General features: G+C 35.4%; 1 protein-coding gene across 1 annotated transcript; it reads left to right on the top strand.

Annotated features, from left to right (window-relative positions):
- Positions 1-5,358: 5,358 nt before the first annotated feature.
- On the top strand, positions 5,359-10,630 carry vgll4l (vestigial like 4 like). The gene is made up of 5 exons (XM_082188526.1): positions 5,359-5,533; positions 7,671-7,794; positions 7,898-8,135; positions 9,549-9,621; positions 9,749-10,630. Exons 1-5 carry the CDS (start codon positions 5,467-5,469, stop codon positions 10,054-10,056), a joined length of 810 nt encoding a protein of 269 aa, XP_082044652.1. The 5' UTR covers positions 5,359-5,466; the 3' UTR covers positions 10,057-10,630.
- Positions 10,631-15,958: the final 5,328 nt, after the last annotated feature.

The following is a 15,958-nucleotide window of genomic DNA, read 5'->3' as shown; positions in this document are numbered from 1 at the left end:
TAGAAACATGCACCAAGTGAAATTAAGTGAACAAAGAACTAAACATTGAAAGAGCAAAACTCTAAAAGATTTTAAAAAATCTAATTTTGGCCAACTGATAATGAAATTACGTGCATGTCTGAGCTGACATTTATGAAAAAATAAATGTGACATATCTGTAAATATATATTTTTTTAAGTTGCTGCCTAAAGTGTTTAAGTACAGTCAGCTTGGATGTTTAAGTCATTTCAATCTAAATTACATTAAACTGACTTTAGTTGAATTTGTTGAATCTTGTATAACATAAAACTGTTGAAATTGCTTCACTTATTTTGTTTAGTTAAAGCAGTGTAAAAACATGTTGTCATTACATATTGATCATATCATTTTTTACAGTGATAGTATTCACAAACATCCTTTTTTTAGACTGTGTTGAATGAAGCGTTTGCATCAAACCTTCAATATCACTTCCAGCGAAAACAATCATTTGTGTAAATAATTGGATGCTTGACTCAAAAGTTAATGAAACACAGTCAGTGTGACACGTAAACTGACTTTCAAATGGAGAAACATAATGTTTACAGGCTCCACCCATTGCAACACAATACATTAACAACACATTTACTGCCTTTGTATTCATGTGATTCTAAAAGGTGTGTGTTCTCCATTTTATATTTCCACCATTTCGTATTCAAACAATTTTGTCGCTGGTCCAGGTTTTTAATCATAACCTTTGATTTCTATGGCCATGTCTGATTGATAATGAAAAAGGACCTTGCACAGACAGACTGACCCTTTAAACAAAGCACTGTTTACATGCTTTACTTGAGTGGTGAATCAGTAACACCCACATTAGCACAAAATGGAGGTGTGGGCAGCAGCAGACACCTTCAGGCGCACAATGCAATCTGAGATGTGACTTTACGAGAGCTATTTTACACCAGAGCTTTACAGGAGGACTGCAGTCTAAGGTCTTTCACCCTCCCATCTGATCAAGCTCTATGTCTGCAATGAAGGAAAATTAGTTTACTGGTTTTTTTTGGTTTTTTTTGGGGGGGGGGGGTCTCACACATTATGGCCTAATCCAAACTATAACAAATGAATAGAGGGAAAATCTCTTAAAATATTTAAACCATTTAATACTCATCTGCTATTTCTTTTAAAAACTAAAACCTCATTTCAGCCTTCACATCTAAATTGACCCCAAACATACATTAAGCAACCTTGCTATATTGGATACCAGTCACATTTCTTAAAAAAAATGTTGTTACACATGCTTTTGTGAAGGTAATATAAGAGTTTAATTTTTAAAGTACAAAATAACATGTTATGTAATTATATAATTGTTTGTAGTAGTTTATATTAGTTACTACTGGTACACACAATTATATAAAATATACAAAAAGGTTTTGGGTTGTTAAGATTTTTTTTATATTTTTGAAAGAAGTCTCTGCATTTATTTGATCCAAAATACAGTAAAAAAGCAGTATTTGGAAATCAGTTTGAACTAATAATTCTTCGATTTAAATATATTTTTACATTTATTTTATTCCTGTGATTGCAAAGCTGATTTTTTTTTTCCACATCATTACTCCTGTCTTCAGTGTCATAATGATCCTTCAGAAATCATTCTAATATGCCGATTTGCTGCTAAATAAATATTTCTTATTATTATCAGTGTTGAAAACAGTTGTGCTGCTTAATATTTTAAAGAACTGAATTTATTTGAAATATAAATATTTTTGGCAATGGGAAAGCCTTTGCTGTCACTTTTGATCAATTTAATGCATCCTTGCTGAATAACTAGGGGTGCATTAAATTGTATTAGTTTCTTTGAAAAAGAAAAATCTTAATGACCCCAAACTTTTTAATGGTTTTGTACATCATTTACTATTTTAATATAATTGCAGCTCATTGTGCTAGTTGTAGAACATTTGGTATGTGCGTTGTGTTTGGATTATTTTCTTACACTAGTTTCTCACTATTTTAGGCTAACACTAAAAACACACAATGAGCACAAACTGTAGTGCTATACAGAAATGCTCAATTAATACACTACATCATCTTCCCCTTGTTAGTGGATTCACAAAGGGTTGTTTTACATGAAAAAGTGTCTCTTTCCCTTGAGAAAATAGTTGTTATCTTCCATCTGGAACCAGTTGCTCAAGTCTCTCCATACAGTGCATAGTATGCATGACATGAATTGTCACTTCTGGTGTTGACCCTAATTCTGAGCCATTACATTAACAAAGGAAGCTTATATCCGCCTTCACAAAGCTGTTCTATTAATGAATGAGCTAAATTATTCATAAACAACACGTGAATGGTTCAGACAGTCGGTGCCATTCAAAACAACAGACGCCATTTACACATACAACTATACATATGGAAAACAGCCATCAAACTGCAAATATTTGACTATTTGTTGAAACAATGCTTATTTTGCAAAGGCTGTGTAGGTTTACGTTACGTGTATTAAAAAAATAACCTAAACGCTAAATGTAAAATAAATTAGCTAAACGCTATCATATCGAACAAAATCAAATCCCTTCATAATGAAAAAGACAGTTTCTTGGGGGGAAGTAGCTGCTAGACTAATGATAGTTTATCTTCGAAATACACGATAAAAGTGTGAAATCATGCTGCATTTTTTGATCATTTATGATCATCATTAACAGAGCCCTGCAAATAAATGCATCATAAAATAATTACAATAGCCTAATGTGGTAGGCTATAGCCTAGTTGTATAAGAATAGATATTTACTGTAGTCAAATTAATATCGTTGGATATAATGTAGCCTATGTAGTATATTTGCAACTGCTAAAAACAATAATATTGCATTTATTCACCCAGGTCAACCGACAGCAGGTCTACTTGCTTCAGGCGCTAAAACGACAGTGGGCGTTTCTTCTTTTCTGCATCAAATACACTCCTAAGTGTCTCATAAGGAGCATACAAAAGCTAAACTGAAATAACAATGTGTTTATACATCTGGATTGAGAATTCAGAGTCGTTTCCCTGTACTGCCATGGTGACAGAATGCATTATTGCTAATTCTATTATTGCTATATTTCTACCGCAAGAGGTCGCTGCTTCCCACATGATGCGCCACGAGGCAACAGAGAAATCGTGCTGTGTAAAGATTGTCAAAAGTATAACCTTGGTCTGACTGTTACTATAGGCCTATGTTTAGAAATATACACGACCTTCCATAAAACAGCTCAACAATGCCCTGTTTAACCAAACTGGAAATTTCAGCACTTTGAATGATTGTGAGAAACTTTTCTCACTGGTCTGTAGAGAATAGAGATGCATATCTACACTGTGTGTGGCATCCTGGGAAAAGTGGTTATAAAATAGATGGCAATCCAATAATGATAGGGGGTAAGTACAGTAAATATTTACAGTAGTTCATTACAGTGTTAATTCGCAGGTACTGTGAGAGGCAATCAATCACAGAGAATGTTACCAAATAAATTACATATGAGTAAGAGTATTGAGAAAGTATTGCGCTGTTAAATGGTTTTCTTACGGGAAGTAGATGACCTGTACTAACTTTACCTGTTTTACCTTGTTAAAAAAAAAAAAAAAAAATCAGTTATGTTTAAAGGCTATCCTTATGTAGAGCAGCAGCACTGATGGTTTTCTTGTAATGCAAATGGGGTTAACTGTGTGTCCAGAGGGAGTGTGTTTCAGTCATGTATGTAAGCATTTGTGGCTTTAGCATGCTCAGGCAGGATTGCGCTGTACAAAGCTCTCTTCAGCACTCTGAAGTCTTTGTCTTTGTGCCAAAAAAAGAAATGGGAGAAACAGATCTGTGGAAAGAAAAGGCCCAGTGCATAAAGGTTGGGAACTCACAACATAACTGCATGTATGGGCAAGATGGTGGAATGACTGCAGCTCAGGTGGGCTAAACACTCTGAAAAATGCAGTCGGGTGAGATTTTAGATTAGGGAGGGGGGGTCTGTCGACAGGTGCTGACTCCTAGAAAGGAAACAAAAGACAGAGCAGGACTTGTTTGTGGATTCTTTGTGGAAAAGAGGGATGGTGACGTTCCAAAAGGAATTACTGTTGGGTTCAAAAGTCTAAGAGCATCTTAAAATTCAACGGGAAAAAAAATACGAAATTTGATTTCACAAGATCAATGTCACACATTTGCTTTCATTTTTATTTCATTAGTTACATTTCAAATGTTTCTGTTTCTCTTGTGTTACGCCATTTTAAATATTTTCAAAATTTTCTGAAATTTCAGATTAGAATCCCATACCAAAATATATATTACCATTCAAAAGTTTGGGGTTGGTGAGTTAAAAAAAAAAAAATTGGCTACTTTTATTCCGAAAGGAAGGATAGGCCTACATCAAATTGATCAAAAGAATCCTGGGAAAAAGTATCTCAGTTTCCAAAATAAATAAGCAGGACAACTGTTTTCGACATTGATAATAATAAGAAATGTTTCTTGAGCACCAAATCAGCATTTTAGAATGATTTCTGATGGATCATGTGACACTGAAGACTGGAGTAATGATGCTGAAAATCCAGCTATTCAGAAATAAATGTAGTCATAATATTAATAAATGAATATTATTATTTATAATAATTTTAAAATACCCTATATTAAAATAACATAACGTACAATAACATACAAAAACGTTATTTTAAATTGTTGTAATATTTGCTTGCATCCTTAGTGAGCTCTGACTTTTTAATAAGATTTTATTGCATATTATATTATAATGTTATATTATATTTTTCTTAAGTTAATACATTTATGTACAACTGCCTATTTCTGTATATAAATGTAGTCTAATAAAGTAGCTTATTTGCGCATATAGTATACATTTTAGGTTTATAACAGCAGGAAATGTGTTTCTCAAGAACAGTGATGGTATAACAAGGAAACCATTCATCTCTCTGCCCGGCTGCACTGGCGTGTTGATACATGGAGAGGAGGGTAGATCGGAACAAATTACAACCTGATTCTTTTATTTTGAGTGTCCTGCCTGTCTGGCTGGAGTAATTCAGTTTAACCACATCTCTGTGATACACATCTTTATGAAATCTGAACACTCATGCCAGCTTAGATAAAAAAAAATTCTAACCAATATTGTTGTCTTCTTTCACCATAAATTATGTTAAACTAATGTAAAATAGAGTTTTATTAATTTTTACTTGCAATTTGATTTCAGCTTTTAGCCCATGTTGGGGGTGGTATGGTGGGGTGGGGGTGAAAGACAGCAGGCAATTCAGAGCTTTTGGTTTGTCTCCTCCCATAAGGCACCTGTGGTGGTAGGTCATGCAGACAAAGGCAGAAGGAGGGGGTTGGCCTTCAACCAGCCAATAAGAAGGCAGAGAGGCATGTTCATGGAAAGCACAGATCACTCGAGCTCAGTGACAATTCAAAGTTCAGTGAGGAACGATTCTGGCGCTCAAAACTCAACTTGTTAAGGAGCATTGCACGGCTTAGAAAACACTGAAGATAAGGAATGGCGGTCACTAATTTCCACTACATTACCCGGATGAGCAGTGGCTTCAAAGTGTACATCTTAGAGGGTAATTATCACATTTTATCTCTAATACGAGTTTAAACTAAGAATTACATGATGTCTGCATGTTATTTGCATTATCAGAAAGAAAATGTACTGTACAACTGGAATTTATTATCTTGAACTGTCTGGCCATTTTAATGTGCACTCTCAAAAATAAAGGTTAGAAAAGGGCCATAGAAGCACCATTTTTGTTTCCCAAGAGAACCTTTTAGTGAACAGCTCTAAAAAGAACCATAGATTTTCTTAGTGTAAAGAACATTTTAATGATCGAAAGAACCTTTTTTCACTATTAAAAAAACTTTTTTGCAATGGAAAGGTTCCATGGATGTTAAAGGTTCTTCATGGAAAAAAGAACCTTTATGATTTGATATTATACGTGATATCATTATTCATGTAGCTCATATTTAAATATATAAATGCATTAAAAATTCACATATGCATTTTCAGAAGGTTTCAAATAAGAAAAGAGGCTGGAAAACCCCTTTAACTACTGAGAAAAATTATGATGCTCTGTTATTTTGAAGGTTAGTTGAGAAGAGTCGAGATGAAGACATGCTTGATGTGTGTTTTAGGCTGCAAATGAAAGAGATGAGAAAGGGATGTGGGTCTGTTATTTTGTCTTTAATCTCCCCAAGAAAAATATCCCTCCCTGAGGCACTAAAAATCAGTCATCAGTCAAGGTTTAAGGTGTGGTTTACACCCAATCCCCCATCCACTGTCATGCAAAGTCAACCTGCCATGTCACAGTCCACTGCTCAGGAGATTTTTTGAGTATGTGTAAGTGAAAGAGGGTTCTGCCAACAATGCCCCCTCATCATCCAAGCCATTTGAGCATTTAGTAAACTTTATCCGCTTGAAGTCTGATAGCGCCTAACGCTAAACTTTATTCAGTGGTAAAATACCTCAGATGTTAATCACCAACCAAATCAACACAGGTCCCTACTGGTCTAATATGTGGTTGATTTGATATCCACAGCCCATGATCTTGTTTTTACTACTTCCTAAAATATTTAGCTAGTTAAGAGTCAAATGATTGTCGTAGCAAACATTCGAGTATAAAATCTTAACTGATTGTGGTAATCATTAATTAGAGATACTTTGAGTCACAGGTTGCACAAAATATCTAACCATGTTCTGGAGTGGAACAAGTGGATGTTGTGAAAGCCAATATCAATGGTCAAAAGCTGGTTCAAAGGCAATGTTGGCATGTTCCATGCTATGGGCAGGTATAGGCCTACTTAACCTGGTTAAAAACAAGACTTCAAAACTTTGTAAATCAAAAAATTGACAAATTCTTTTTATTTTATTATGCATTATAATTTATTTTTGATTTGTTTAACTAGGATTTTTTTTTTTTTTTTTTTTTTTTTTTTTTTTTGTCTGGAGATGTAAAAGGCATACATGCATACATTCCATATTATCTGTTTTTGCGATTGAAAAGTATTGTCTTAGGTTGTTTCACTGTTTAGCATTTAATAAACAAAAAATTTGAGCCCAACAAAACGTATCATTTTAAGACTATACAGTTTAACCATTAACTAAACATACAACTAAACCATCATCAGTTGTAGCATGTTGCAGATTGTGTTTTTAATGACAATGCCTTTACATGACACTGTTGATGATATTAGCATGTGAAAGGTGATGTGTATTTCAGTTTGGATGAGTCTGTTACTATCGTTATGTTGGGTAAACATTCTGTGAGCCACATGCTTTAACCTACAAAGCCTGTTTTGCACCTCAAAGCAGTTTGAACAACAAGCCAGTAAGATATTAAGTTGTTCACTGATGTGTTTTTTTTTTTTTTGGCTTGAATGTTTTCCAACATTTGAATGACATTTACCGTTAGTGGTGAATCAGCTGGGTAGTTCTACAGTAGGCTAATACTCACAGAGCCAGTTGATCTTGCTCTGCCACTTAACGGAGTTTACATTTAACGGTGGCCCAACAACGTTTTTTCCCACAATTAAGATACACACGCAGTGATGCAATTCCAAGGATTAAGAGTCAGTTGTTTACTTGTTTGACACACCTTTTCACAAGTAAGCGAATCTGTGACTGGCAATGACCGTGTGAGCACCCTGCAGCGATGTCATTTATCATAACTGAAGTCACACGGGCCTGTGTTCATCTTTTCACAGGACAGCCCAATCTAAGAAGTGAAGACAGATTTCGCCACATGACGAGCGACAGGGTGCGGATGCGCCCTGCACATCCCATGAAGCACAAAATCAGTTCAGAGAGAGGACGGACACTTGAGGAGAGGTAATGAACCATGTACCTTCCAACATGGAAGCAATAACCAGTAGAATAAGAGGGACTGGAGAGGAGTTAGTTTTGTCATTTATTTTGGAACTTTCTGTTACAGGAGAGGGAGGGCCATTAGAAACAGCCTGGCCAACGGTACCCGCAGATCATCTGGGTTCAGTATTCCTGAAAGCCCCACATCTACATGGAGCCCAACGGCCAGCCCCACACACCTGATCCCCAGCCCAGTGTACTCCACCCCAGTCATGGACGAGCCTCTAGCCCTAATCAAGAAACCACGCCCAGAACCAGAGAAAGCAGAAAGCCAAAACAAAGCCACAACAGTCAAACAAATACAGGTGATTAATACTACTGTTAAATGATTATGGCATGTTTTACATGAAAATATAATGTTTATTTTTTTTTTTTTTATTATTATTATTATTAAAAACAACACTAAATGTTACTATTTATTAAAAATATATAAATAACAATATCTTATTTAAAATATATATATTTACTGGCCAGTGGCCCCACCAATAAAAGTAATAAATATATAAAATAAAATAGGCCTAGTTATCGTTTTAGTTGTTTTTGATCCATGTAACCTTAATAAATAAGGTTATGACAACACAAACTACTAGCCTTACTCATATACATTTTAAATATTGTTAAAGTCAGTCAGTAATAAAATAAGAACAAAGAATCAAATTATGAGCAATAGCACAAATAAATACAACAGAACAAACATATACAAAATAAATAAAATAAAAATGTCAGGTTGTTCATGTAGGTCTAAACTAGATATTCAGGTTCACTAATAGTAATCAAATGTAAAATATCACAGTTTATAGTCTTCACTGTATAAATATAGATTAACCCTTATTAAAACATGAAACTGTAAGAGCTGCATGGTCACACATTCATTTTATTTCTCACGAGTTCATGTTCACTTAAGACATAACCGACTATGATTACGATGATACTCGATAAGATTTTGTGGGAATATGTGCGTTATTCCGAATAATGTGCGAATAAGCTCAGGAAGACGAGAAAGAGTACTCGCGTCCAGTAAATATGCGGCGTTCGCGAGTACCAAACTGAGAGACGCGGGTACTTTCTTGTCTACTTTCGCTTAATTATTTAAGTTGGCAAGGCTTAAAAACATGCGCAAATCTTCAACTTCATGAAGATGCAGCACTGGCCCAACCGGGCAAGTGACAGTTCCGTCAACTGGCCCGAGTGTCTTTCACGCTGGCCCCGGGCCATCGGGCAGTCCTTATTGTTGAGCCCTGACTCCTTCAGCAGTACCTGCTGACTTAACACACTCTGTGCATTATACCATCTACCTCTTAGAGTCTATCCTGAGGCCACCGCAGTCTGTTCATCCTCACTCACTGTCTATGAGACACAACAGAATGCAGGAAGGCACTTTTGTGTTCCTGAGAGAGTGGCTCTTTAGAGTGCAGACAGGCCTTTGCCTGTTTCAGATATGCAATCCAGCCGGATTCAGGGAGAAAATGTGAGCAATGGGTGGAGGAATGTTGTCAACAAGTCTCAACACACCAGTGCTGTTGTTGACCTGCTAGTGGCATTAGGGCTGAAGGAGAAACAGTATAGAACCACCAACATAACTGTCCATCTTTCCCTTTTAGTTTCCCATCTTTCCATCAATTTTATTCATTAGCTATTCCGAAAGCTCTGTTATAGATGGGTGAAAAACTGTGTGGCTACAAGGATTTGCTGACCTTTGCTGTCTTTTTTCTTTTCAGATACGGCCATCTGTCATCACTTGCGTTTCCTCTGCAACAAGGTCAACCAAAAAAGACTGTGATCACTCCACTGGTAAGTAAAAAGATGCAAATAAGCTTGGCATGCTTCCTTTAACATGTCTGTGCAGATATTATTCATGAGAATGAATAGTTTTTGAGCATCATCATCATCTGATTCCATCTCCACTATGTGTCTACAGTTGTTACCCAGCACAGTTATGATCACGTTGAAGAGCATTTCCAGAGGAGTCTCGGGATGAACTACCACAGAGCCGCCTCCATCAGCGTGTCTGTGGATGACCACTTTGCCAAAGCGCTGGGTGATAAATGGCTCCAGCTCAAAGCTTCATCCTCCTCCTGCCATTCATCCTCTTCTTCGTCTTCTTCATCTCCACCCAGCAGTCCAACCTTCATCCACTCACCCGGCAACTGCCGGAGTCCCAAAAGGGCCCGCAAAGATTCAGTCAGTCCTTCCACAACCACACCCAACTTATGGTCTGAGAAATGAAGAGGAAAAAAGAAATTTAGATGTACATATGACAAAACGGACTTAAAATGCATGTGTAGGCCCATGTGTTTCTGCTGTAAAAAGCAAAAGGGAGACTGTTCGATTGTGTTGCAATGGCTGTTAACACTCAATGAGCAAATGAGGGATTGTTAAATTGTCTTTTAAAGGGAGATATTCAATGTCTGACCATTTTCGGATCATTTCATGGTAGCTAAGCATTGTTGGAGTTAGCTTTGTCATTGGTTTTGTGGGTGCCACTGTTTTTTATTTGTTGACTGTGATTGCACTGATTATTGCTAACAACATTTCATTGTCTGTTGGAAGCTTTTTTCTTATAATATGTGCATATTTATATTAGACAGTGTACCAAAATCTTGTGGAGCACTGAGCAAAACAGACCAAAACTTACTAGGTCAGAAAGTTTCATGTTTTATTAGAAAACAAATGCTTGAGAAAAGAGGTGGGTAACTTTTTGGCATCTCTATATGGGCTATTGCTGTTCATTTCAATTCCTGTGTAAATTTCAAGCTTTTATACTATTGTACATATTTGTAATAAACACTTTTTTTTTAAATGCATTGATTGTAGATTTTTTTTAATGATAAAAATTATTATTAACTTATATTTGTAAAAAAAAAAAATTTAGTAAAAATCTATCCTGAAATGCACATTCCCGTTCTTGTTGTGAATGAATGATCAGAATTGGGGTCAAAGTTTTAAAGAAATTAATACTTTAATTTAGCAAGGACATATTAAATTTGACATAATTATGTATATTTCAAATAAATGCTGTTCTTTTGAATGATGATACATCGATGATAAGTAATGATGTTTGAGGACCAAGCATATTAGAATGAAGACTAAATATATTAAAATAAAAAACGATACTTTAAAGTGTAATAATAATATTTCACAATATGACTACTTTTACTGTATTTTTGATCCAATAAATGCAGCCTTGGTGAGCATAAGAGTCTTAATTCACAAACATTAAAAAATCTTACCGACCCCAAATAAAACAGTATCCAAATTATTCCTATGAAAAGTATATTTGTCTTTGTAATCTTTCATCAATCTTCCAGTAATAACTTGCTCTGCCACTTGTCATAATTTAATCACTTTATGATGATTAAACTGATATTACATTACTCCACAGAAAATAATTTAAACTCTTTGAATATGTTAAAAACAAGCAAAAATACACAGTTACGTCCTTTAAATGGCAAGTGGAAAACGTTATGGGTCAAACTATTTTCTTAAGTAATCGACGTGCATTTTACTTGGAAAATTCCTTTTGTACTGTAAGCTCAGGAACAACAGGTTAATGAAGTAGACTGAAATTCAGTTATCAGTAGATCTTTAAGGTCTTATAGCTAAATGCTTGGACTCATGTCATGGTCATATAGTAGTTGATTTTTTTTATAGTGGAAATCAATAGTGCGAAATTTGTGTTTATGTAAATGATCGTTATGGGAGGGTACAATTAGTCAGGACATTATAAAAAATACTTGTGTCATCATTTTAGAGGCCAGATTCAAGTTATACATAAGTTTTACCTTGCAGCAGCAGTTAAACTGCAAATAGATTTGACCTTCTTAGATGGTTTATGATAAACAGGAAACAGTTGGAAAACAACTTTCCATGCTTGCTAAAAAAAATAAAAATACATCAACTGCCAGTTAGATCAGATGCAAAACTTGTCAATCATAAGATCAGGTTCAAGAAGCTGAGAAACAGGTTTGAATGAAGATTTTCTGGCACAAAGGTACTGTAAGAACCCATTGAACAAGAGTTCAAAGATGTCCTGTTGCCAAAAGCCCTGCCTTCCACACTCTTTTGCAGGCTTGACTGGCCTCATACAGGGGAGAGTCTAGTGTTTCTCAGAGAACAAAATGACTCATGCCCAGTGGCTCAGATCTCAAGGTGTTGCAGTAACATGATGTCCTTCTGGAATGTGGAAACCTCAAGGCAGCTTTAAGTCACATGAAAAGTTAGTATAGATGACATCATTGTCTAGCAGAGCAGATCCGCACAAAATATAACCAGCTAGATTAACAATAACATTTTGTTACTTTGATTTGATTGCTTCATACATTTGCATTATTTTATGCCACCTGAGAATAAACATTAGCAATATGGGAAACACTTTGCAATATGGTCCTATTAGTCAACGTTTGTTATTGTATTAACTATCATTAAATAACACAAAGCAATATGTTTGTGACAGTATTATCTTTGTTATTGTTAATTATTTAACAATATACTATTTAATACAATTATTGTTAACTATTTAAGTTCATTGTTAGTTCCTGTTATAGATCCATTAACAGATTTGTTTTGTTTGTTTTAATAATGTATTAGTAAATCTTGAAATAACATTAATTAAGATTAATAAATGCTATTTTTCATTGCTAGTTCATGTTAACTGATAGTTTTGTTAACATGGAACCTTGAATGAGAATAGCATTATCTAGAAGAACTATTTATTTATTTATTATTCTTAAGGATTCATTTTAGCATCTACTTTGTCTCAGATGTCGCTCCTATATAATCCATTAGGATAAATTTACATTTATTCTTTTTTTTTTTAAATAAATAAATAAATAAAAATAGAAACTTGAAAAACCTGAATAGTTGACAGACAGCAAGATGATATTCCATTGTTACTATTAATGCAGATACAGTAGCTCAGAGAATGTGGTCTTGGATTAATTTGATGAAAAATGTGAAATGTTTGAGTTGATATTGAAATCTTCAGTACTTCTGATTGCAGACTTCTAAACACAATGCGAGACATTATTGTCATATCTTCTAAGACTCACGTGATTTTACTGTCAGCAGTGTTCAAATCTCATGAAGTGTGCCATGAGTCAAGGTATACATGTGAATGAGAATTAATCCTCTTTTTTGTGCCCCACAAATGGTTGAAAGTATGCACTCATATTGTAAATAACTCATCGACTCCAATGGAAGCTTAATTTTTAAATAAATTTAGAAAGCTAATATTTAACACTGTAAGTGGCATCACCATTCTCTTTCTGCAGTAGAAGGTCTAAACATGCATTTATGCTGTCATTTACACACTGTTATCATGCATGTCAGCTCTGCTGTAATTGAGCCCCATCCCTCAGGCTACACATACTGTGGCTTGTCGTGGAGTGTACTTATAAATCAAAGGGAGGGGGTCTGTGTGGGAGGCTCTGAAGTCAGAATATCATCCTTCAACAATAATCACGTTTGAATCAGCATTTAAAATGGATCAAATGTTTTTCATGAGGTTTTCAGAGAAGCAGATTTTTAAAAGGCCGCACCCTCCTATCCATGTCAATGCATGTGTTGAAACAGATCCCGTCTGACATCAGTCATTGCCTTACATTTTGTATTCATTTCAGGACTAGGGTGGTACCCTTAACAAGAGTACTAAAATAGCACCAAAAAATATATATAATTCACATTTTCCTTTGCCATGCAAAAAAAATTATTGTGTACAAAAGTTAGTTCAGGTCCTCTAATTGGATGGACCCTTTAAATGCAAGCAACAACTTTATGGTTTTATTGACTGAAGTAAGGCTGTACATATAGACAGTATAGAGATTCTTTGAATAAGAAAGCTAAAGACATTAAACACTAACTTTTAACACTTTAAAAGTTTGTGAGCTTTACAAAGAATTTATTTTATATTTGTATACCCGATTGCAGCCATATTCTGATGTTATATTATTACCCCCGACACTTTCATTTATTCATTTATTTTTGTGTGTTTTAATTTTGTGTGCATAATTGTGTAATGTTCATTATCTTCATGTGAAATTCTGAACGAAAGTGCATGAATGTTTATAGGGATTGTCAAAGTTTTTTTTTTTTTTTTTTTTTGTCATCTACTGAATTTTTCGTCAACGATACCAGGGACACCGAAACACCGGGGAACATGAAATTTGGTGGGCATGTAGCCCCACTAGACTTTTACGGAAAAATTTCGTTTGGTCCCCGGGGGCCACTCCCCCCCCCCCCCCCCCGCGCTGGGGCCCCCCAAACCCAAAAAATTCAGTTTTTCCTAAATAACTACCTGAACCGTGGCACCGAGGATGAAGAAATTTTTATGGTATGTTGGTCTTAAGGGCCCACATCAACCTAGCCCATAATCACTCATTTGTGATTTGCGCCCCTCCCATAAAAAATGAAAATGCAATATTATTCTGCTTTAATCGCCCCTATCTTCAGTTGAGATGTTCAGAACTGCACCATATTTCATGTGTATGATTAACTTGACATCCTCTGGGGGTATCCTCTGCTACGTTTCGTAGAATTTCATCCATGGGGGGGTATAAAATAAATTCATTTATGTGCACATTTAGTGACTGTACACTCATCGGCCTGTAGATGGTGATGTTGAGCGAAGGGTTGCTGGTTTAGGATGATACTGTCACACACACACATGCAGGAATACAAACAAACACAAGCATTCACACACACTGACATCCACACGCACAGACACACACCCATACACACACATACAAATCCACATGCACAGACACACACACACAAACACACACACGCACACACATATACGCACGCATACATACACGCACAGACACACACACACACAGACACACACATACACAAACACACACACACACACATACACACACACACAGACAGACATGCACATACTACTACTTTTTTTAGGTATATACATAAACACGCAATACAGCCAAATTGCTCCACGTCATTTATTTTTGTGGAAAGCCAGTGCAGGCCTGAGCGGCGGTCATATTTTGTACCGCCATGAAGTACATCTAGTTTAAAAAAGATATATATATAACTATTAAATACGTCATCACAGTCTGTGAGATGGGTCCAAGTACACAGGGACTTTTCACTATTTATTTCACTCCAACTGTCCATGTTTGTTCTAGACAGACTGTAAGTCTGTACATAGGTGGTTGGGGATTTTTCAGTGACTCTTTCTGCACATTACTTCGATATGCCAGTAGATGGCTACAAGTAACTATTTTTATGAGTGAGTCATTTAATCATTCATGTAACCGATTAATCAAACACATTGATTAATTCATGAGTTGTTCAACGCTTCTTAGGCTTCGTTTGAAACTCTTTTCGATGATGGATCAAAAGTAATTGTTAATATTCTGTCTAAAATGTAAGTTACACAATATACTATCTTCTTGTTTATCAAGCTGTTCTAGTTTATCAAAGAGGCTCAAACATGTAAGCTCACATGAAGTCATTTTTAAAACTTTATCTATATTCCAAATCTTATCTGCTTAAATGTCATTTATTATGCTAAATGCTTAATTGTTAAACTAAAATTGCTCATGTGTAATGGAATATAATGGGAATAATAATTATATAAATAATATAAAATCATTTTAATGAAAAATCATTGCTAAAAGCCAGACAATTTTGTATTACATTTATTTATTTTTACTATGTAGTGACCTTTCATTTGGAGCAAGAGAAACTGAGGGACTTTATCACTTTATAACTGTGACTTTTCTCACAGTTGATTAGTTCGATTTCGGTTTGAAATCTCGTACCCAGAACATAACCTGCCCTGGAGCAGGGGCCTATACCATGAAGCTGGTTTAGGTGGCTAATATGTAAAATAAATACGCTTTAGAATCAATAGATAATGCTTTAAAAAACGATGTGAGCTTATGTACAAATCTCTTTAGCTATATAAACTAACTTCATAACATTCAAGACATTTTCTTCTTGCTGTGTACATGCATTTATATAGGCCCCTAATTCATATTCTTCAATCTTCGACAGAAGAGAGAACTGAATCACGCTGACTCTCTCGCGAAATTCTGTGAATCGCAGTTTCTCCGTTTCATGGCGTGTGATTGGCTGTTCACAACTGATGTCACACTTTCATGCGCAT

Source organism: Leuciscus leuciscus (assembly GCF_965113295.1).
Source record: "Leuciscus leuciscus genome assembly, chromosome: 13".
NCBI lineage: Eukaryota > Metazoa > Chordata > Actinopteri > Cypriniformes > Leuciscidae > Leuciscus > Leuciscus leuciscus.
Note: the sequence above shows the minus strand (reverse complement) of the source record. Positions and strands in the feature narration are given on the sequence as shown.

Bases quoted from the DNA above. Each gene is read 5' to 3' on its own strand.
- vgll4l (XM_082188526.1), top strand. From the start codon at position 5,467: ATGGCGGTCACTAATTTCCACTACATTACCCGGATGAGCAGTGGCTTC. The intron at 5,534-7,670 runs GTAATTATCACA...ATCTTTTCACAG, and splicing joins CAAAGTGTACATCTTAGAGG to GACAGCCCAATCTAAGAAGT. The intron at 7,795-7,897 runs GTAATGAACCAT...TTTCTGTTACAG, and splicing joins GGACGGACACTTGAGGAGAG to GAGAGGGAGGGCCATTAGAA.